Source organism: Liolophura sinensis, chromosome 1 (assembly GCF_032854445.1).
Source record: "Liolophura sinensis isolate JHLJ2023 chromosome 1, CUHK_Ljap_v2, whole genome shotgun sequence".
In the NCBI taxonomy this organism is placed as follows: domain Eukaryota; kingdom Metazoa; phylum Mollusca; class Polyplacophora; order Chitonida; family Chitonidae; genus Liolophura; species Liolophura sinensis.
Genome location: NC_088295.1, coordinates 37,838,857 through 37,862,707, shown reverse-complemented (window position 1 = coordinate 37,862,707; position 23,851 = coordinate 37,838,857). Strand labels below are relative to the sequence as shown.

The window sequence follows — 23,851 nt, the reverse complement described above, 5'->3', positions numbered from 1 at the left end:
CATACGTTTGTTGAGAATGTAAAAAACTGCTTATGTGGCAACGGTTGGTAAGGTGGCCTAGGGAAACCCACGACCATATGCAGGTTGCTGAAAGACATTTCCACTTACGGCCGGAGAAGAAGCCAGCTTGAGCTGGACTTGAACTCACAGCAACTGTTTTTTTTTTTTACAGAATCGGGTTATGTGTTTGGAACATGGCTGAACCTGCTTGAATTTCAGCTGTGAAACTTGTCTACCAGAATTAAAGCGAATTCTGGATTCTTAACTCGCTAATTGTAGCCTACTATGTTGTAGACCACTGCTTTATCATATTAAAAACCGCAGTACTATGACACATTGACGCGCTATAATTTATTAACACGGAAGTCAACTCTTTGTATATCATTATTATACAAACGTACATGTATATCGGTTACTGTTGCCTAATGTGCCCGTATGTATGTATGTGCATGTCCTCAAGACGTACGTGCTAGAAACACGTTTACGGGGCCGCAAAACACCAAAAACCTGTATATCTGTGTAAAACGGACCCCACCTAGAACCTTTCACATCTCAATCAAATAGCTTAAAATATTAAAAAACCGTGACTTTCAGAAAGGACAGACGGTTTGTCGAAATCTTGTCCTGACCACATATATTCATGTATATATATTTGGAAAAGTTTACGAAGATTTTGACTGTACATTTTGTCATCACTGAAGAAGGTTTACGTTATATACAAAGTGCATGAGGTATGTAAGTAGAGAACCATTCATGGGTTCAAATCAGTGTTAGGTTAAAATAATATGGCTCTTCAGCTATAATTGCCATTTTGAATGTGGGAATATACTGTGGGACATTTTCAGTCGTATTATATTTTATACCAAGGCATTTCTGAACAGTTTATGGTGCTATGCTGCAGTGGTTTAACGAATGGTTTAGGCAAATGTCCTTCAAAGCTAAAAGTCTTGTTAAAGCTGGACAACTCTTGCGAAACCTTGTACTGCATTGTTACTGAATAAAGTTATCACTCATTTTGGTTATCAATGATTTTTTCGTTTTTGTATGAGATTATAGTTTTCGTGTCATCATTGTTGTCCTTAAATGAAAAACTTGTTGATCTTTGATAGTGTGGAGAATATTCCAGTCACACTAGATCTGAGATCTTTTTCTTTCTTCCCAGTTAAGCTTTCGGAAATACAGGTTAATGTGGAAACTAAGCTCGAAACATGGCAAACCGATCACAGAGCTACAGCCAGACATACGTGTTATGACCAGTAGGTAAAAATGCAACATTCAAGCACGTAGGTAATTATTCTCTCTAAATTAAAAAGTTAGGTTGAAGATATGGTACATGTGCCAAAAATCGCATCAAATGATGTTCAGTGGCCTCTGACAGAAATAGCTTAGTTTAAAACTAGCTGAGTGGGGGAAAAGTGAAGTTTATATTTTTCGGTTACGTTGTAGCGGATGTGGCGTCAGTTCGTGAATGGGGTCAATAACGCAAACTTACTATTCCCTTCCCCATGCCTCCGTAGCCGGGTCGTTAACGTGCTAAAGCAGCACAAGGATTTTAAGCGCCGCTCAATGCGGTTGTTGTGAGTTCAAGTCCAGCTCATGAAAGCTCCCTCTCCGGTCGTACATGGGAAGGTCTATCAGCAACCTGCGGATGGGGTGTGGAGCGCTGCGTCAATGCTATCTCCTGTATGGTGAAGCAGCACTTTAAATATGTGGGCGTGGGCTTGGCATGGTAGACGGTGACCCTGTCGACAGGGACAGGCATAACATAGAGTTTCAAAGCGACATTAAACCCAAATTATCTAACAGTAACCGGTGATAGAGCTAGTTCATTTCTTTATCTTTCCATTCCTCCTGCCGACTGCAAAATCCGACTGGAAAAAACTTCCCGAAATGCACTCGGCAGATTCGAACGACACTTTGTTATTCATTTTACTGCTGATAAGAACATGCGCGGCTATATAAAACACGGTTTTTATACAGGTACATAGGTGGAGGACGTAAATTTTAGTCAGATATTACAGTAACCTTCCTGACAGCGTAACAAGCAATGCAGTTTAGCTGTGCAACGTTCCTTGATCTAAGTTCAAATACTTCACATGCAAAACAAAGATGGACAAGCTTCACTTCACATAAAACTCGACACGACATTCCCATTCCTGTACTGACAAGATTTCTGAGGTACAGTGCTATATAAGTACGTAATTACACATTCAAGGGGAGACAACACTTTTCAGCGGGAAGTCTGGTAACAAGATCATCACTCTACAAAACAGAAGACTAGTGGGCAGATATTTTTTATACATTTATATACACAATTTGTTTTATCCTTATTGGACTATCTAGCCTTATGAAGCTTTTACAAAAGAAAGACAATTACAGCACAGAAAGATGCACGTCAGAAGTATGGCCTAAAATGTACATATGAATATATAAAAAACATGTTTTTATGAGATATATTTACCACACATACAGAATACATATACATATTTACAACAATGCTCCCTGTAAACTGAATCAGACATGAATACAGCTTGTACATATATGCAGTGTTGTTCAGGTTTTGGAATTAGCAGGAACAGACTGTCTCAATTTCTGAAGCTGTTTTCTGGCTTCACTCAGACGAGCCTTGATATCACTGGCACAATGTCTGTTCTTCAACTTGGACTGCAATTTGATAAGGTCACGCTTGTTGCTGTCGAAACAAGAGAACAAAGCACATATTGTGGAGTAAATACCCCTGAAAATCTTCTGGCAACTAGTTTAAACATCTTTTTAAGACATACCACACACCAACATTAACGCCATACTGTATTGCACATAAAGTTTAGCATTTTTCAAGTATCATTGAGTGGTTCATCCACCTTATTGGGCTACAAGACTTCTTGACATCAAAAGCTAGCTCAGTTTGATCAGGCTGGGCACATTTTATCAACATCTTGACATCAAAAGCTAGCTGAGTTTATCAGGTTGGGCACACTTTGTCAACACCTTGACATCAAAAGCTAGCTGAGTTTGATCAGGCTGGGCACACTTTTATTAACATCTTGACATCAAAAGCTAGCTGAGTTTGATCAGGCTGGGCACACTTTATTAACATCTTGACTTCAAAAGCAAGCCGAGTTTGATCAGACTGGGCAATCCTTATCAACATCTTGACATAAAAAGCTAGGCAAGTTTAATCACACTTTCAGCCAGCTGACTAATTTCAAAGAATATTACACTCCCTTCCAAAAATGTTTTTTCCCAGGCTCTACCCAGTTTCTCCCACCATAATGCTGGCTGCTGTCATATAAGCGAAATATTCTTGAGTATGGCATAAAACTCCATTCACATAAATAAATAAATAAATAAATCAAAAAACGTTATCTGAAGCACTGTTCCATCAATTTAATATCTGTTTGAACATGTCAGTGAGATGTAGGCTGCTGATCCTGCTGTCCATCTTTAAATACTGACTGTAAAATTGCCCTTGGAAAGCCACTGTAGGAGCATTAGTTTTAATAATAACAAATAATAACAACAACAAATACAACAATGGAATGTTGGAAACAATATAAAACAAAGAGAAACTTACGTTTTACTTTCATTCTCTGCATCTTTGAGATCTTCTCTCAACATAGCCACATCTTTATTCATCTGTACAAAAAAATAGCACAAAATTGTTAGGTTATAAATTAAGAAAAAATGTCAAGGTATACTCAAACAGCTGCTTCATGTTAACCTGAAAGTGTGTGAGCTAACCAAAAGAGATCAATGAAAAGTATAAAATACACAGGTTTTATTGATTTATTTATTTGATTGGTGTTTTACGCCGTATAATTTCACTTAAACGAGACCAGCATTGTGGCGGTAGAAAACTGGGCAGAGCTCGGGGGAAACCCATGACCATCCATAGCTTGCTGGTAGACATTCCCACGTACGGTCAGACAGGAAGCCAGTACGAGCTGGACTTCAACTCACACTGAAGGCATACACATGATTTAAGCCAGATGACAAGTTTAAGAATTCATATTTCTCTATGATATTTTCTATTTTCCGACACATAATCACCTGCTATCAGGATCCTCACCTTCATCAATCTTTTATCTTGATGCTGAATTTCACTGACACAGTCAATCTGTGCAACATAGAGGCAGGTCAGTTGATAAACAAGAGGTAATGTCACAAACACTCCACTTGGCAAGAAAACAAGCAATAGTGCCATTTCTGATGTGGTCATGTTTATGGTTTAATTGGAACGTGAATATTACACAAAACTGAATCTCCCAATAAGTACAGTTCAGGTTGTTGATTTTGAGCTTCCCAAGTAAAATTTTTAATTTCTCTTCATCTCAGAGTCTGCCTTAGCCTTCTAGCTGAACCTCATTAGTGAAAAGATAAGATATGGCTATAATGGTCAAAGATTAGATAATCTGAAAATCCCTAACATTCAGCTGATCAGCTGCTAATATACACCATGAAAATAATACATAAATAACACCCACATTACGGTCTGTTCAGCAGCCATAAAACCTAAATGTAAGCTCGGCAGAGAACAGTTTTCTACTTCATATTTAATCAGGATGTTATGTAAACACACACTGAATTGCCCAGTTTTAATTTACTTTTCTTTTTCGCTTCTTTTGCAAATTATTCGAAAAAAAGTTTTTGACGAAATTTTTTACTTAGGGTTGAATGTCAATTTCAATATCATTTCAGTCATGTCATCACGATGCCATTTGCTTGTAACAGACTGTTTCCAGTCCTAACTTATTTCTCAAGGTGCCTCACTGAAATGCCATACTGAAGTCACCATGCATGACACCCACTGAATGTAGCCTATCCCTGATCCAATCCAGCAGGACTTAAGCCATAATTTCACAACAGATCATCAAAACAGGAAATAACTGGAAAACGGCTTAAAAATGGCAACTCACCACATCTGTCATCTCTTGCCGAAAGCTTCTGAAGAAGCGGCCAATGGCTGTACGTTTGGCGTGGACAGTTAGGGTGTCTCTAAAATCAGTCACACAGAGCTACAATGCCAGTAGTAAGGTGAAGACATGTTACAAAACACCTCAATCAGTAAATCCTTAAAATTCAAATCTACCCTCAAACTGGTGTAAACTAGTGCCCCTATATTAAATATCTTAACAAACACATATCTGTTTTGTGTGTATGTTGATGATTTGTTAATGTGATATATGTAAATGCACAGATAGCAAATCTGGCCGTCTCTATACATACGTGCATGAAAATTTACTATCACGCCAGATCTTTATACTGAATGCGTTTCACTAGTGATTTCATCCAGCATACTGAGAACAAATGTTTCAAACTGTATTACCTGAAGTCACTGGTACCTTCAGACTGAAGTCATTAGTGGTTTCCTACAGCAAAGTACTGAGAGCAACCTTGTAAAGTTGTGTTACTTGAAGTCACTAGTTGTTTCCACTGCTCTCTTGACAAGAAATGTTTAAGGTTGTATTACAGTAAATTAAGTAACTAATGATTTCCTTGTGCACAGTGAGAATAAGTATTTAAAGATGTATTACCTTAAGTCATTAGCGGTTTCCTCAACCATACTGAGAACAACATCCAAGTCCAGACACCTAGCCCCAGTCCTCCTGTTACCATTACCTATCCACATGTACAGGGACATCTCATCTGTAACAGTAGCAGGGAAATTCTGTACCAAGAAGTTAGAGTCACACAATATACGTACTCAGATGTGGACAGTAATCCCATAACAATTTACTATTGTCAAGAAAGTATTTACTAAAATATGACCATCATGTCCATAAACTATTTACTCAATTGTGGCTGTACTTCAACTTAGATAAACAAGCTCACCAAATTTATAGACCAAATTTACGCACTGATATAGATTTGTTTTCAAGCGTTTTGGCAATAGACACCCAGAGGAATGGAAATGACCTCAACATAAAAAATATCCTTTGGCTAAACTTAATGGACAAAGGTTGAGTAATAAGAAAAGGTTAATGGAGGGCAGTGAATACACCTTACTGGAGTCATGTGAATGCTTTCCTTACACCTTCATACACTATACCTGGGCGGAAATGATATTTGGCAATCAGCCCTGAATCTGAAAAACCTAACCAAAACTGACCAGACACATGCATTACAGTTATCATACATGTAGCTAAGGAAAGCTATTCATTTATTTCACACATGCTTTATGAAATACACACGAATATCTTAATGTATGAAATTGGATTAGGGGTGAAGGGAAGGAGGAAATCATTGCCATTCCACAGTTGCTTGACAAGCCCAATTTTTGAGAGCTGGTGTCCAGCATTTGACCTTAGTTGTGTGGTATCAACAAACTTCAGCAAAGGTGACAAACGAGTCAGCAAGAATTTCAGCAAACTTTACTTACTGTTGATATTATCAGCATCCTCCATATTCTCATTGTGTGTTGTGTCATCAGCACTTGAGTTGACTTCAGCTGGTGCCTTCCTTTTCTCCCTCTTTTTAACACTAGCAGATTTTGCAGTTTGCTTGGCCTTTTTTTCTTTGGTCTGTGTTGCCTAAGAGAATGAAGGTTGGATGCCATCAGAATGATTATTTACACTTCATGTAGAACAGCTAGAAAAGCTTCATGTTCTAAACACACCTTGAAATTTACCATGAATATCAGAGAGTTTACTGAATGGAAAATGACGGATGAATTGAATCAATGAGAATCTTGTAAATATGAACACTTTAAAAAACATATCTTAGATAAGATTGTGGATTTATATATAATTTCTCCAAAATCTTGTCCAGACCAAGTCCTTGCTATATTATTTTTACAAGTCACCTGCTTGTGTCTCACAACAAAATTACTAACATGTAATAGACACTTCTAAAATATGATATAAGTTATATGATAACCTTTTTTGGCTGTGGGGTAGAGTTGTTCACTGTAAGAGATAGTGATGTGTCAAGTTCAACAATGGATTGCCTGCCTTCTTGATGTCTTTCGGACACAAGTGATGATTTTGCTACAGATTGAGACTGTGGGGAATTTAAGCCCTTCACCAGCAATCTTCTCAAATCTTTGGGAGCAGACTTTCTGTGCGACTGCGGGGTTTTCTGCACTTGCTTTGTAAGACGGATGCGTTTTGTTCGTGTAGGAGGATTTTCTTGATCAGGTTTAGAGTGTGCCTCTTCATCAGATCCATGGGAGACAGTTGTGGATGGACGACTTTTCGCTGGAGTTTTTCTCTTCCTTGCAGAAGTTTTATTCACATTATCTACAGTTTTTTTATGTAAATATTCATCCAGTGTATTTTGACCTTTCAAACTCTCTCTTCTAGGTGTTTGACTTTTTTTTCTTGATTGCATGCAAACATTTTCCCCGACATTTACCTCAACAGCCCTTTGCAACTGAGAATTATTTCTGGATGATTTCTGAATATCCTGGGAAACTGTAGATCTTCTAGTGGTCCTGCTTCCTTTTTTAGGCGCACCATCTGATTCACTGTCTGATTCATTTAATTCTTCAGGAATGTCTGGTCCATCTGCTTTATGCATATCTGATTCATTTGCTTCAGGAATATGTGGTCTATCTTCATGCATATCTGATTTATCTGCTTCAGGTACATCTAATTCATCTGCCTCAGCCACATCTGATTCCTCTGCTTCAGACACATCTGGTTCATCTGCCTCAGGCACATCTGATTCCTCTGCTTCAGACACATCTGGTTCATCTGCCTCAGGCACATCTGGTTCATCTGCCTCAGGTACATCTGATTCATCTGCTTTAGGCACATCTGGTTCATCGACTTCAGGCACATCTGGTTCATCTGCTTCAGCCACATCTGGATCATCTGCTTCAGGCACATCTGGTTCATCTGCTTCAGGCACATCCAAAGCATCTACTGCTCCCACAATTAATTCACCTGCTCCATGCACATCTAATTTATCAGGTCCTGATCCATCTGTTTCACCTGGTAGGTCTTTATCAGAAACATTCACTTGATCACCACTTGATTCTGCATCATCATCATCATCATCGTCATCGTCGTCGTCGTCACCTCTCACTCCACAGTCTCTGCTTGCTGCATGTGCAAAATTATTATCTTGGTTAGCAGAAACTTTCCCACCTAATCCACTTTTCCTGTTAACCATGTCTGCTGTAGAACTAGAACGCTGCCTTTTCCTGAAGACATATGGTGATTCATGGGTAGACGTTCCTGACTTCCCATTATCATCTGTTCTTCTGTGAGATTTTTTGTGATACAAACTTGCAGGTAAGCTCTTAGAACTTGGTCCACTATCAACCTCAGAATCATTAGTTTCCCTTGCTGATTCACTAGTCTCATTGTTTTCCAGCATGTTCTTTTCAGCTGATTCTCTTAACCCATTTGCTGATTTAACTGCCTTGCTTACTGATTCAACTGCCTCACTTGCTGATTCACCAGTCTCACTTGCTGATTCACTGCCTTCACCTGCCGATTCATCTGCCTCACTTGCTGATTCAGCTGGTCTACCTTGGACCTGTAGTTTGCTCCTCTTGCCACTATTTCCATTCTGAGATCTGGAAATCTCCTGTTGTTGTTCAACCTCATCATCATCTGTTAACTCTGTAATCAAGTATACTAATACATGCCATATTACAGTAATTCCTTCATACATAAAGTTGATGTCAGATCATAGAAATAGGTGTTTAAAATGCAAAATCTGTTTAAGAAATAGTTTCTTATAAACAACAGTTACAGAACCTAAAACTTGAGAAGAGAAAGTTTAATCGGTGGGCTGAAATACAAAAAATGTGAATAAAGTGTATGAAATTCTGACTTTTTGTCAAACTAACCTTCATGTATGGTAGGATGTCTAACAGACCCACTGCTAGACTTAGACGGACAGACTGGGGTGGGGAATGGAAGGCTACTATCACTCTCTTCTTCATCTGTCACTTCACTGTTAGGTTCAGGTTTTGACTTCTTTGCCAACTATAATAAAAACAAGAGAAAACTCAGTGAGATGGTGGGATTGGATTAATACAGTACTAATTGAATATACCTTCAATACCAGGCATGAGGATTTCACCGATATGATCATTCCCTTTGATCCATGCAAAAATGCATGGAATTGAAAGTCCAATTCCTGCAAAAATGGCTTAGCTACTCAGTCAGTACTGCTCAGTAAACACTGACCAGAGGTAATTGTCTGAAGACTTCAGTCATGAGCCTTAAAACTGTAGCTAAGGTGTCTTTGTTGCCACGAGTGGTCTCATGAAGAATGGACCTTTCTCAATCTCTCTGTGTTCAGCAAGCATGCAATGCTATCTGCTAAACGATCTGTCACAATGAACAGGAAGTAGCACAGGCGATGAATTCCATGCAGGACAGAAAGCCAGTCAGGGTCCTAGACCAAGGCAGTTGTGATTCATATAAAATACGGATTCTGAGATTTTGATTGCAAGGCTGTTGTGGAAGTTGTCTTTAACACAGGCTGCATTGTACTCTTCAGGTAGGGGGATAACTCAAACTGACAAAGTCTAGAGTACCCAATTCTCTCCCTTCTTTTTCCCATAGTTTGCCATCAGATACCTCAATCATTCAGTGACAGTTCTTACTTTTAAAACAAAAAGGTTGAGGGATTATGGTAATTTTTACTTTACAAAGTAAGTGATAATTAGATCTGCAAGAAACACCAACAACCAAAATTTAATGAATGAAATGCTGTTAATACTAAAACTGTTACAGATAAATCAGTTCCCCTAGAAGAAACTGCTGAGAAATGAAAAAACTTTTTCCACTGTTTCCCAGGTCAAAAGTACACAGAACTGAAAAAATGTTTCCCAGTAATTCTGAAATCCTCATGCCTCCAGCACTTAATTTCTATCCAAACAAGGTGTATGTGTGCATGTATGTATATATGTATGTATGTATGTACAAATGTATTAATGATTTCAAAGCCAAGCACCAACTCACTAGTTGAAGTGTCTGGCTTTCCATCGCTAGGTCACCTGAGACATGGGCTACACCCCATTTTGAGACAGGGAATTGTTTACATTTCCCTGTTTACATTTCCCTGTTTCCAGTGTTCTCCGAGACTTGGTGGCAAGAAGTGACCAACTGAACTCTCATGTGTGATCATAAAAAAAGTTCACTGGAGACTATCTGCTTTCTCCCAACATGACACAATGACATGTCAAAGTGATACGGCTGATATATGGTAAAGTTCCTCAAAAACTTGTCAAAAGTTGGTGGTCTTATATATTCTTTCCATAAAAGTGCCAGCCATCATACAAGTCAAATATTCTTTTAATAAAACACAAATAAACATCCTCAGATATACAAGTATTCAGTAAAAACCATACCTGCTTCATGATATAGATGTCTGCCAAACAAATAAATACACCACTTAGCCTACAGAAATCATTTTGTAAACTTCGTCTAAATGTGCTTTGTGTTTTAATATCAATGCCGCATTTGAAACAATGGAGAAAAAAACTTACTGGTACTGCAGGACTACTCCAGTCCACAACAAATGTCACTGGATGAACACTGACAACACTTTTTCTGCAATACAAGTACACACAAACAGGTGAGAATGTTTCAATCTTTAAAAAAACAAAAAAACAAACAAAAACAAAAAAATACCAACAGTCTGCCTTAAGTTTGAATTATCTGTCCTTCTGCACTGTACTTTTTCATGGAACCGGTACTAATATATATAGAAAGAAGCTACAATGCCGAGGTGACATGTCAAGTTTCAAACACAATGGCATGTTTATAAACCTGAAAACAATTCGGGCAAATGTCTTCACTGCTGTATGTTTTAAAGCTGATTTTGCTAGTTGAAATAAATGTTCAGATTGCTGAATTTTAAGGAAATTATCCAACTTCAACCTGGCACGATGTGAAATGTTCACAGTGACAGTTTCACCCGGACTTTTCTTAACATTCATGAACTGACATCAGTTTGACAGTTGATGACAAACTTTGGTACCAACGGCAATGGTTCAGAATGACATGTTGTTGTTGTTACTGTAAAACTATCTGCCGTTCGGAACAGATATTTGCCCAAATCTTACATAAGCAGTAGCTTTAAAGTTACAAAACTGTAGCTTCTGACAATCACTTACGAGTATCGCTGGTTTATTGGCTTTCTGTTCCTCTGAGGAATGCGGGTGAAAACTTTGCTGCTCATTTTTCGTTTTTGGCGCACAACATGTATTGTCCTCCTCCCTTTAAAGAAGACCAATTTCAAGGGAGACAACCTCACGAGTACCTATGCCCCAGCCTGAAGGACGAATCCTCTTAACATACTATGTGGCCAATGTAAGGGTTTCAAAAACGTGATCAAGAACAGAATAAATGACCAATGACATGTACAGATTAAAACAAAACAAAAAAAGAATAATAAAAAAAAAACGAATTTACATATGTCTCGATATGGCATAAACCAGGTCAGCATAATTGATTAGAAACGCCAATAACTCCACTACTTCCACCACCACAAATCATTACAAGAAAGCACAATAATCATAAGTTACTCAAAAGAAGTCAAATGAATTAAGGTACGGGTACAAACCATTTGACAGCAAGGGGTCAGTAGCATCTAGGGCGACACGCGGAAAAATGTTACGGGTATCATAATAAGTATACAGGGTTGTAATATTTTTAAAAAATTAGTTTCTGTAATAAAAGAAATTTAAATATCTTTCTGTAGCCCTTGTTCATTTCTTGAACAAACTAGATTTTGTTTTATTTTTGAAACCAGTAACAATACACTTGACTATATACATATATGTTATGTTAATATGTTGATTTACCATATACTAGGGGCCCACAGCCTATCATGGTACACCCACGTATAGTTCTACCGATGGATTACAGATGAGGATCTATATACTTGTAGTGCCAACACATACATGTAGTTTTTCCTAATCTTTCTATAAGGACATCCACAGAACTGCACACTTATAAGGCCGTTTGCAGCCCTATACAAGTATGTAAGGCACTGTTATATGCTGGTATATACAGGCCTGACGAGGCCTATTAATACGAATTAAATCTCCCTCTCAAACTTGAAGTGCCGAGTTTAACCATTTAACGCATGTTTTGGCCCTGCCAGAAACTGTGCCGGTCAATTATTTCTCAAAATCTTCTGACTGAATTAACAATGTTTGGCAAGGCAAGATAAGCGGATTATGAACACGAAGGGGAGAAATTATCATTTGTAGAGGGACATTATTTCTTAATAATTCCCCTGCAATAATTTTGATTTATTTCCGCTAATCCCTGTTGGTTATGATGATTTGAGAGAATATTAGTTTGACTTATTACCCAGAGGGCACTGTTTGATTATCTCGGATAAGCGGAAATACTTTCCTGCGCTTTGCGTGAACTGCAATCTTAAAATTATATACCTATATAATGTTGATATGCTATATACTGCCATTTATTATATCCCGGTAATATAGATGGGCATGATTTTCTTTTAACCGGATATGTTAACGGGTTCAAAATTTATGAGAAAAAGGCATCGTGCAGTTAGTCTCGTGTAAAAATGCGACAACATTACATTTAATAAGCCCCCTGGTTCACTACATTTGAGACAAACTATGCCTGCTTTTGGATAATTGGATGTCTGATACTGAAGAATCGCTGTTTTCAATATGAAAACGATCTAAAATTATTTTGAAATGTGAATTTGAGATAATTTGTTGATAATAAGTGGGGTTCAAAACACCTTGCATCATCAACACCAAAATACATGCATCATCTACATTATAAAACTGAACCATGCTATTGTAAAGCTTGTAATTGGAGTATTTATTTATTTAATTATTTGACACTACTCACTACTTGTTGCTACTGAAGAAATTTTTACATAATTATACGATAGTGGCGAGTTTCATGGGGGGAGTAAACGGGACTGCCTTGCGTAAACTGCAGAACTTTGGCAAGTATATGTATTCAACATATATGTGACACAGTCAATGGCCGATATTTGTCAGCAAGGCCCCACACCATAACGTGAGAGTGGGGATGTTATCAAATATCCTGGGCAGTAATGGCGACTTGTGAACTGTATATATGCTTTCTAAACTGAAACTGAAGGTACTGATTTTCTGTGGCTCACTCGGGCCTCTGTCTTTTATAACCAGACTACCAGGCCCTTGACCAATGAGGTCTTGTGTTCGAATCCAGCTCTTGCACTTTCGGCTGCGACATTAAGTCAGTAGGTTTATCAGGTGCCTGGCGAATGTCGCCAGTTTCATCCACACATAAGCCTGAAAGTTGTCATATAAGTGGAAACTTCTTGAGCACCGCGTCAACTAACTAACCAAATAACTAAATAAATATAACTGCATGTTCACTGTAGTATTATTGAAATATAATATTGACGGGAGTACGGGGTTAAACTCTAATGATCGAAGAGTAAGTACTGTCCATCGATATGGGTGTTCGGAATTTAGAATAAAATCTTTTATTATCTATACAGATGAAATTATATACATGCACATTTCAGTAAGTTGTATTAGAATACTTTATGTCAATAAATATTACTGCTTATTGTAAAACAGATAGTCTCTGTTTAGTTGTTTCAAAAGGGCATTCGTCAACATGGAGTGGCATTGTGATAATACTTCAGTTCAGCTGACCAAATAAATCGTCACTGTGCTGAATACTGAACTCAATCTACAATCGACAAAAATTTTCAAAAGTAAACTTTATAGAGTAAAATCGAAATCATCAAGACAAACTCGATCAAGACCCTTGAACCCAACTCTAAACCCCAAATCCCCAACCCTCACCAACACACAGGCACCTACAAAATTAGGCCTAAGGGGTTTTAATTATGAATAACAAAAAGAAATTAGCAACTTTTGAAAAGTTAACATCAGGTTTTATAAATTGGAACCAGTTGATTGTGTGCACGGCTATGTGGTTAGTTTATAGAGGCGTACATACGGTATGATGGTAAGGGCTTTATCACTCCAGTAAACCTACCATATGGTAACGGATATACATCTGATATGAGGATCAAACCGTCATATATAGCGCTGATGGGCTTTAGCCTGGAAATTCGTGCCATATTACCATGTCCATTATACGCTGGTATCTACAAATGAAACACTATAATATTTCGTGGATATCTAAAGATTCTATAACGCGAATCAGAAGTCCGACAGTTAAAAGCAATATCGGTATTGTTTTTAATCACACATGTTATACGATGCATAAGATTCACCATATGCTATATTCTCTTTCTATTTATTTATTTATCTGACTCGTATTTTACGCTCTCAAGAATGTGTCTTTGATATACCACGGCGGCCAGCAGGAAACTGGGCGTGTTTTCTTGCGACTGCTTTCTCGTTTAGCTGAGGTGACATACAAAGGCGTGAGCGTTAAATCCCAATTTTGGGGAAATATCAAATATAAAGACCATTAAAATATCACAGGTAGTTGTTAAAATAGTAACCAAATAATCAACCAATCAAACGATCTATCAATCGATAAATCTATCAAGTAACCAAGCAATCAGCCAATCTGTCAAGAAATAAATAAAGAAATCAATCAATCAGTCAGTCAAACAATGTCACATGCAAGATGGTTAAAGACACCAGTGGTAATATCATGAGTAGGCCTACACAAAGGATGTGAAAGGATTATCTCCCACTCAAACTTCCACGTGAGAAAGCGTTAAAATTCTTTAGCAAATAGATTTATAACAGACTGACAATTCTTTGTTAGAAATATTCATTCGTATATACATATTTGTAAGTGTAACAGGGTGAAGATAGTCGTCGAACGAAATAACGATCGTGTGAGAGAAGCTTGCGTGTGGTGATTGCTTTCGTATTCCATAAACATGGCTGAAAATCACCGCCTTCGAGGTTAGATGTGAGCAATTAAGAGATGTAATGCCTGGGCACTTCAAAGACGCAAAGCACCATTCTGCAATGAATGACTTTTATACTGCGTCAGTATTAGCACTGACGCGAAGCCACGAATATTACGAAGTGTGCACTTTCACGTTGCATTTGGTTATTGCCCACTCAGCAGCACTAGACTACAGTTCTGTCAATACACTCAGGGTACATAATAAACTAAGATTATAGGTGCATCTCTTTATTACGGCGTCTCAATGCCCAGGCTGTAAAACTACGATTGCCCCCTTTATTAACGCCTGTAGCATTGTCATAAAATGAATATATAGCACTCCACAACGTTTCTGCTCTGTAGGATTTTAACAAATGGACACGGTAGGCTTATAACAGCGAATCAGAGCAGCGTCCACGCTTTCATACGGGAACACATAGGCAAATGCATTTTTCTGCGAGAAGAAACGGGCATACAGTGCCTCGTGGGATCTATTCGTCCATGAATGTTAGAAATTATGTTTCTTTGAGACAGTTTTGGATAATTGCAAATCGGACCGTTCGTTGTAGGGTCCCCAGCGGCTGCGGGGGCTGGAGCTTGGGTGAAGAACTACGTGTCCAGTTTGCCCATTCTGACTTCTGGGACCAACCACCATCGAGTTCTGGTCACGGAATTATTATATAGAGTACCAGTATATAGCCATCCCGCCCAACACTTGGCTTTTCCACAAATACATGCAACAAAGACATCGGCGAGAAGGTGATTATTAGAAAGTGGTAATCAAATGTTACAGCAGGTGATTTGTTTGCACGATTAGTCGACAGATGACGTGACTTTGTACCGTGAAAATCTACCTTTAAACATTAACGGCTGTTTGACAAGAAGAAGTGCACAATGATATTTGTGAAAATGGACACGAGAAGGAAAGGGGTAGAACTACTCGTACAAGGTGCAATTCTGTTCGCACTGTTTGCCCAGGTCTGGACCATTCGATCAGGAGTCTTTCTTGGTGATATGAGAAGCAGTAAGTATATGGATTGTTTTAAAATTGTCCAGTTTACTTACAAAATGTATGTCGTTTGCCAGAGAAAAGTACCTCTTTCTTCATCACGTGTTTCTACATGCACCGGTGGATAAATATTGTTCTCTTGATTATTTCTGAAGACAATTTCTGGAATTTATATATTTATTTAATTTGTTTTAATACTTACTTAAGAATATTTTTTTTAACTTAGACCTTTACATGTATATCCACCCTCGGGTGGAGGAAATGGGCAAATAATTGTAACTGACCATCCCAGGTGTAACACATCTTTTCACTCACCTACCCAGCTACATGTACGTATATAGGCCTGCTGATTTATGTATATTTAAATTCAACATGTATAACTAAAGAAGTCAATGAGATAGCCCGATGAGCAATCAATAAATGTTTGTTTGTGGCATAAATCACTTTATTTGACTCCCGCACTATTGAGCTGATTAAAAAAATAAACAAATAAACTGCATCATAACAGTTGAGAAGACCCTCAGAGCTTATTGAAAACACATTTATTTCATACATAAATTAACGGCGCAAGCGTTTAAAGCATTTTATTTTAAATATAAATAAACCGAGAGCCAAATTCAAATCGTGTGACTGCGTAACACTTCATCTTGATTCTGATATGCTTTCAGTTGTGTAGAAACTGATAAGTAAAAAGTCATTAAAATGAAATCTGAAATCAGTGGAATAGTGGATCTTAATATATATCTATGGTCGTACTGTTTGCTGTTTTACCACCTTGGCTGGCTAAGTTAAAATGAATGATCACTTTACTCCAACTGGACCATGTCGGCAGTATATGTCACGTATGTCGTAATAAGTGGCAAATGTCGGCAGTATATGTCAAGTATATCGTGATGAGTAGCAAATGTCGGCAGTATATGTCACGTATATCGTGACGAGTGCGAGCATTTAATCATTTTAATATTCTTTTTGGGTCACAACTTCGACAACCAGGTGAAAGTCAGACGTTTCTCCATTAACAGGCGAACCGTGAATAATTTTGTCACAGTCGCCACTTATATTACATATAGCCTTTATTACAATTGCTTAATTAATTGGTTGATTAGTGTTTAACGCCATTCTCAAAAATGTTTCATTTCTACGGCGACGTCCAGTGTCGTGTGAAGGAAACAAAGGTGTTTGGAGCAAACCACCAACCTTTGGCAAGTAATTGTCGAGTTTTCTCCACATGTGACAGACATTTTTTCACCGAGAGCAAGCTCAGAATTTAGGCCCTACTGGGGTGACAAGTGATGTCAAGTGAATAGTAAGACCGCCTTGAATATCGATTGATAATTGTCGCCAAAGCACCGATGCCGACATGTCATGACTACCACCTGGTTATTAAAAAATATGTCACAGCCCTTGGTTATCTGTCACAATAAAAAATCTGTCACGATAAAAAATCTGTCACGATAACTCCTTGCTTATTTTAAGAATCTGTCATGACAGCCCTCTGATTTTACAGAATTTGTTATAAAACAGCCTTGTTATTACAAAATCTATCCTGTCACCTCTCAGCTTATTACAGAATATATCATGACCGCTACCGGTTATTACAGAAACTGTCACGACAACCCGCTGGTTATCACAGAATCTGTAATGAGAGTCACCCTGGCTATTACAGAATCTGTGAAAACCCCCTGGCTATTACGGAACCTGTGACGACAGCTTCCTGGTTATTACAGAATTTGTCCTGACAACCCCATGGTTATTACAGAATCTGTCACAACTCCCTTGTTATTACAAAATCTATGACGGCAACCACCTGGCTATTACCGAATCTGTCGTGACAGCCTCCTAGTTATTACAGAATCTGTTGTGACAGACCTGTGGTTATCATATAATCTGTCGTGACAACCACCTGGTTATTACAGAATCTGCCCTGACAACCTCCTAGTTATTACAAAATCTACCACAACAAGTTCCTGTTCATTACTAAATGTGTCACGCCAACGCCCTGGTTATTACAGAATCTGTCATGACAGTCTCCTGGTTACTACAGAATCTGCTATGTAAGTCTGCTGGTTGTTATATAATCTGCTATGTAAGTCTGCTGGTTGTTATATAATCTGCTATGAAAGTCTACTGGAATATGCCATTTAAGGCTACTGGTTATTACAGAATCTGCCGTAACAACCTTCTTGTTATTACAGAATCTCTCACTGCACGCACTGGTTAGACAGAATACGTTACAGCCGTACTCAATTCAAGAATGGTTTTTCAGTGGAAAGGTTTTTTTCAGTGCAGATTGTCGCAGGAAAAATCATGCTAGGATGATACATGTATGCTGAAAAAGGTCGTTTAATACAATGAAACAAGATGTTAACATGTATTCACTATGAATTTATTCGACTTTTGCCATATCAGGAAAAGTTCACTGAAGGCCGACAGACATTTCCAGGTCTTACCTATAATACACACGTATAATGAACGCCATATTGGTGGGGCCTCCGTGACCTCCGTGATTAGCACAATGACCTAGGAGCCTCCCACCAATGCGGTCGCTGTGAGTTCAAGTCCAGCTCATGCTGGCTTCCTCTCTTGTCGTGCATGGGAAAATCTTCCAGCAACCTGTGGATGGTCGTGGGTTTTTCTCCTGTCTCTGCCCGGTTTCTTCCCATCATAATGCTGGTCGGCATCGTGTGAGTGAAACATTCTTGAGTACGATGTAAAACATCAGTCAAATAAAAAAGTAAATAAGTACGCCACGTTGGTGGAAGATTTACAAGGACGGGTTTGAATCCCGTGTGTTCTAGCACGTGAGACGAAAACAACTTAAACGCTCGGCTCTGGCCAGATCGTCAAGAAAACAGGGAGTTTAGTGAATGTTGGCATGCATGACGAGTAGCTATGAGGTCAGTGTAGGCAACAGGAGCAATTATAATAAAGGTGGTTATGATATTATAGAAATATATGTTTTCCAATGTATTGTCCGGAATGAAACCGACGCTGTCATCAAATCCAAGTTATATTTTACATCTATCAAACATGTGAATCTTTTTCGCATACTCCATGTCGGCCGAGAGATAAATACTTCCCAAAGCCTTCTGACGTCAGTTGTCTACCTGTTAAATACCACTGCAGAGTTATTTGAACGCCGACTTCGCAAATTGTATCTATGAGAGAACAGCAACTTGGCAATTTGTTTGCATTGCATATGCCCACGTGTACATGGCGAGATGATACTGGTGGCATAAAAAACTCCCCGAGGTGCCTCTTTACGATGTTGGTTCTAATTAAAGCAAAGTACATAGCGCGTCCAGGTCCTCCAAACTAGCGATCAGCCTATTTTTTGACAGCTATTATTATGCGCATATGAGTACAGCACGTGAGCTCGTGAAATAAAAAATAAAACCGAACTTTATGTACATGTGTCTAGCTATCATTATATTCCATTGTATCAAGTGCCCGTGCGTCATCAAGTAGGCCTACTCGCATAATTTTTAAACTCCATTGCGCGATTCGCCCGATCTGCATTGGTTACTTGTGACCAGACATCATTAGGCCCCATTATGACGTTTGCCTGCCCTTCATCGGTTACTTGTGACCACACATCCTCGAACCGCAATGTGTCAAATTGCCCGTGCGTCATCAAATAGGCCTACTTGCCTAATTTTTAAACTCCATTGCTCGATTCGCCCGATCTGCATTGGTTACTTGTGACCAGACATCATGATACCCCATTGTGTCATAGGCCCGCCCTTTATTGGTTACCTGCGACCAGATATAATGAGACCCCGATGTGCCATGTGCCCGTCCATTATCGGTTACGTGTGACCAGACATCATGAGACCCCATTGTGTCATAGGCCCGTCTTTCATCGTTTACGTATGATCTGACATCATGAGACCCCATTGTGCCATGTACCCGTTCATCGTCGGTTACGTGTGACCCAAGCATCGTTAGACCCTATCGTCTCATATGTCCGTTCTTCATTGGCTTCGTGTGACCAGGCGTCATTAGACGTCATTGTCATCCCGCCGTCTTGTTTGCTACGTACCACGTCTTTAAATATTGTTTTATTATTTTTTTAAATGCTGGCTTCCTCTCCGGCCGTACGTGGGAAAGTCTTCCAGCAATCTGCTGATGATCGTGATGATCTGCATGATGATCTCCGACGATAATGCTGGTCGCTGTCGTATAAGTGAAATATTCTTGAGTACGGCGTAAAACAACAATGAAATAAATAAATAAATAAATAAATATTTTTTATTTGTCAGTGTCTGACCTATATTTTTCCCTCTGTGTGCGTTGTAGCCTGCGCTGTAATTCAGTCTAGCGTTCTAGAGGCTTCGGTTTTCATGAGTTTAGTGTCATTGTAAATAGGGTATACATTCTGGAAATATGCATCGGTGTTGGAAACATGTTTACGATCAAACCATCCAAAATTTTCTTTTACGTTACTCTATAAATATGAGCGACGGAGTCATTCATTCATGTCCACATATGAGCAGTTATGTACTCTATTTTAAGTGTATTTGAGAGCAGTCATTTACTGTGAAGGGTTTTGCTGGGTTTGGAGATATCGGCTTCCACGCCATTCGACATTCGTCATTTATACTCTATTTTCTGTACAGAGCACTTTGTGAGCTTGTGTTTCGCCACTTGCTGTGTTTTGGAGATGTTATTTTTGAGCTTGTATCGCTCATCGTCTCTTTGTGCCATTAGGTACATTTCATCCCAGTTTACCCTGAAAGTGTATATTTCACAGGAAACATACATCGACAGCTCGGCATGACAGACGCCACTGTCAACCCGTCCGCGCTGAGCAGTTATATATTCACAGACAGTTGGGGAATAAACCACTTATCAGACTGTCATTCGTAAACTGAGGAATTCATCTTAACTGTGAATTCTATATTTACGTGAACTGACTCGCCTTTGGAAGCCAGAATATTCCATCCGGATTTAGACGCTGTACGATACCATATATATATAGTTGTAATTATTTGTATTGTTTTGTATATTATTGTCAGTTGTATTATTTGTCTATTTTGATAAAATATATGCATTGAGCTTATTCAGACGTCTTCGTGTTCTTTGTTCGGTCTTGTTCAAGGCCTATCGCTGAACTGAGAGTTAAACAAGCCAGTTGTTTCTCATCATCACTCTCCGATAGTGGTACCCTTAAATGTTTATCCGCTTTGTCTTTCGTTGTTTTCACCACGTAAGGACAAGATTCAACGGTGTGGAAAGAAAGTGTGTCGGCTACATGTAATATCTACATTCACTAAAGTCACTCCTTTTGGGGGGTTCATAATTGTATCCGTTCTTCCCTCGCAGACCTCAGATTGCCTACTTGCATGATGTGGACCCCCCCCCCCCCCCCCCCCACCCTTTGGCTATCCTTTGCGAACTGGACACTACTACAATTAAACAGACTTTAGATCCCCTTTTCATTCTAAACTCGCCATCATTATTCACTAACTTCAAAGGCTAGCCAAGGTACCGTATGTCTGTAACTTGATTCCATACAGTAGCTTAATAAAGGCAACTACTCACAAAAGGAAGATTACTCGGTCCCATATTGCACACAACGAGCTGCTCTTAATTTATACAGCCTTGTTGAAAATTGTGGCCAGCCATATGTGTGGGAGATGACGATGTGTCATCATTTATACATAACGTTATATTAAATTTAAATGTTTCAAAGAAAATTACCAAGAGACAAACCGCGATTTATTTCGGTTATTTGTCGGTTGTACAAAACTCATAAAATTAAACTTCATTGAAAAGGTTTAACAGTTTGATGTAAAGTGTTTTTTGCTCTATAACATTTAATATATGTTGGACGTTATCTTGTTGATTTTGTCTGGCATATGACACGTGGAAAGCACCGAAGACATGGATGTCAAGCCATTATATGCTTAACTGATTATTATACATTTCATGTCATACTTTACAAACGTTCTTTAATGATGGATCTGATATTTTTCCTTTAGAATATCATAAAATTATATAATTAATAAGACTGATACATCGTTTTATAAAAACGCTTCGACGTCCACATCGAAGTTGGGAGACCCGGGATCAGATCCGGGTTAGAGCAAGGAAGCAGGATTGGTTAGCCCGGTGTCAGTATAATGTGGCTGGATCGCGGTGTCATTTCTGGTGTCTTCCGGATGATACTTTTGTAGCGGCTGCACTTTGGCGGCATGGACTGGCCCTGCTAAGTCATCGCACTATCGCACTCATCGCAGCGCTGTAATATGATACTACAAACGGAGAGTCAAACTTGAGTGGGTGTATCGAGGGGAGGTCAGTGCGCGGTGATGCCGTGGGCGATCTCTTCCAGGCATCGCACAGTTTGTAAGGCTATATTTGAAAAGCTGGTAACAAATAAGAAAGAATCAGTCATCAATTTTTAATGATGAAAGGATGACATTCAGTTCAAACTGATTACCAAATACAGCTATAGGTTTCATAGTCACGCTTTGTCTTCCACTGGTTATAATAGAGCGATTGTGATGTAGTAATCACGAATACTTATACAGCCCGTATGGCCCCGGGGCTAAGAGGAATTAGATACACCCTTAAAAATGTGAAACAGATTGCAGCCTCTGAGCTTGAGATTCGTTAGTTCAACCGCAACAGTGTCCCTATTCGCGATGTGAGCAGTTTAATATTTATTTATTTATTTGATTGGTGTTTTACGCCGTACTCAAGAATATTTCACTTATACGACCGCGGCCAGCATTATGGTGGGAGGAAACCGGGCAGAGCCCGGGGGAAACCCACGACCATCCGCATGTTGCTGACAGACCTTCCCACGTACGGCCGGAGAGGAAGCCAGCATGAGCTGGACTTGAACTCACAGCGACCGCATTGGTGAGAGACTCCTGGGTCTTGCGCTGCGCTGGCGCGCTAACCGACTGAGCCACGGAGGCCCCTGAGCAGTTTAATAAGTTGGGGCACTGTAGCTTATATGTGGTCTTTGGTAGTCTGGGTATGCCCTGTGGTGTATGCCATACCCATTTTGATGAAGGCATGACACTGAAAAGGTTTACACACTGTAATATACGCTTCTTCTCGCCATCTACAACTGATGCTTATATCTACATTCAAATATCACCGTTATCACCATAACGGTTCTTGGTTTTCATGTGAACAAATATATGTAAACCTGGATAGATTACCACAGACTGTATTTCATATCTTGTTATGTATGTTGTTACCAGTGCAGAAATATACGAGTTCCGCACATGTATGTGTATGTATCATACTAGAAGTACATTAAGAGACTGAGTAAGAAAGGAAACTTATGAACTCCCTGGAGTTTCTGCTCCCACCAATAACCCAATGTAAATTATTGTTATAGCAGAACTGACCTGGTGAAATGAAATGGAATCAATGGAATGAGAGAAAGTGGAAACATACGACAGCTTTTTAATTCATGAGACATTTACAGCAGCGTGTATTTTTCGTTTCATTTTTTTTTTATCATTTAACACCATGCAGCATTTCACATGCATTCACGTTTGGTTGTTCAATAAAAGCTTGTCAAACGTCAGGGACCGCATCTATAGTTGCAATCTTCATATAGGTGGTGACAGCTTTATCGAGTGTTTTAAATCCTTGACAGATGAAATGTGCGATGTCTTGAACAAGACAACTGTTCTGCCAAGGTTTGCTGCATTTCCCTTGCTTACTGATTTTTTTCACGCTTAAATTAACTGGAAATCTGATAAAAAGAAATAGGTTTAGGCAGGACGCGCAGATTACATAGGCTACATAATTAAATAAGTAAGCACTCAGCATCGATGTAACGGCGTTGAATTAGGCAGCTAGGGTGAATATCCTGTCATAAGTAGAAGAACTTGTCAGTCTGTTACCTTCGTGACTAACCAAAATTCATTTCTGGCTAATAAAACGAAAAGGAAACCCTTGTATTCATCGAGAAAAGGTGTTGGGAAGACAAGAAGAAACACGGGCTATTGCCTGACCGCTGGGCAGTTCTAAATAAAGTGGT

The 23,851-nt window shown here is 39.0% G+C and overlaps 1 protein-coding gene across 1 annotated transcript; it reads right to left on the bottom strand.

Annotated features, from left to right (window-relative positions):
• Positions 1-1,992: 1,992 nt before the first annotated feature.
• Positions 1,993-11,173, bottom strand: LOC135482076 (protein starmaker-like). The gene is made up of 10 exons (XM_064761913.1): positions 11,081-11,173; positions 10,451-10,514; positions 8,801-8,939; positions 6,877-8,570; positions 6,380-6,530; positions 5,535-5,646; positions 4,917-4,995; positions 4,070-4,117; positions 3,575-3,636; positions 1,993-2,692 (listed from the first exon to the last, which is right to left on the bottom strand). Exons 1-10 carry the CDS (start codon positions 11,143-11,145, stop codon positions 2,554-2,556), a joined length of 2,553 nt encoding a protein of 850 aa, XP_064617983.1. The 5' UTR covers positions 11,146-11,173; the 3' UTR covers positions 1,993-2,553.
• Between the last annotated feature and the right edge of the window lie 12,678 nt (positions 11,174-23,851).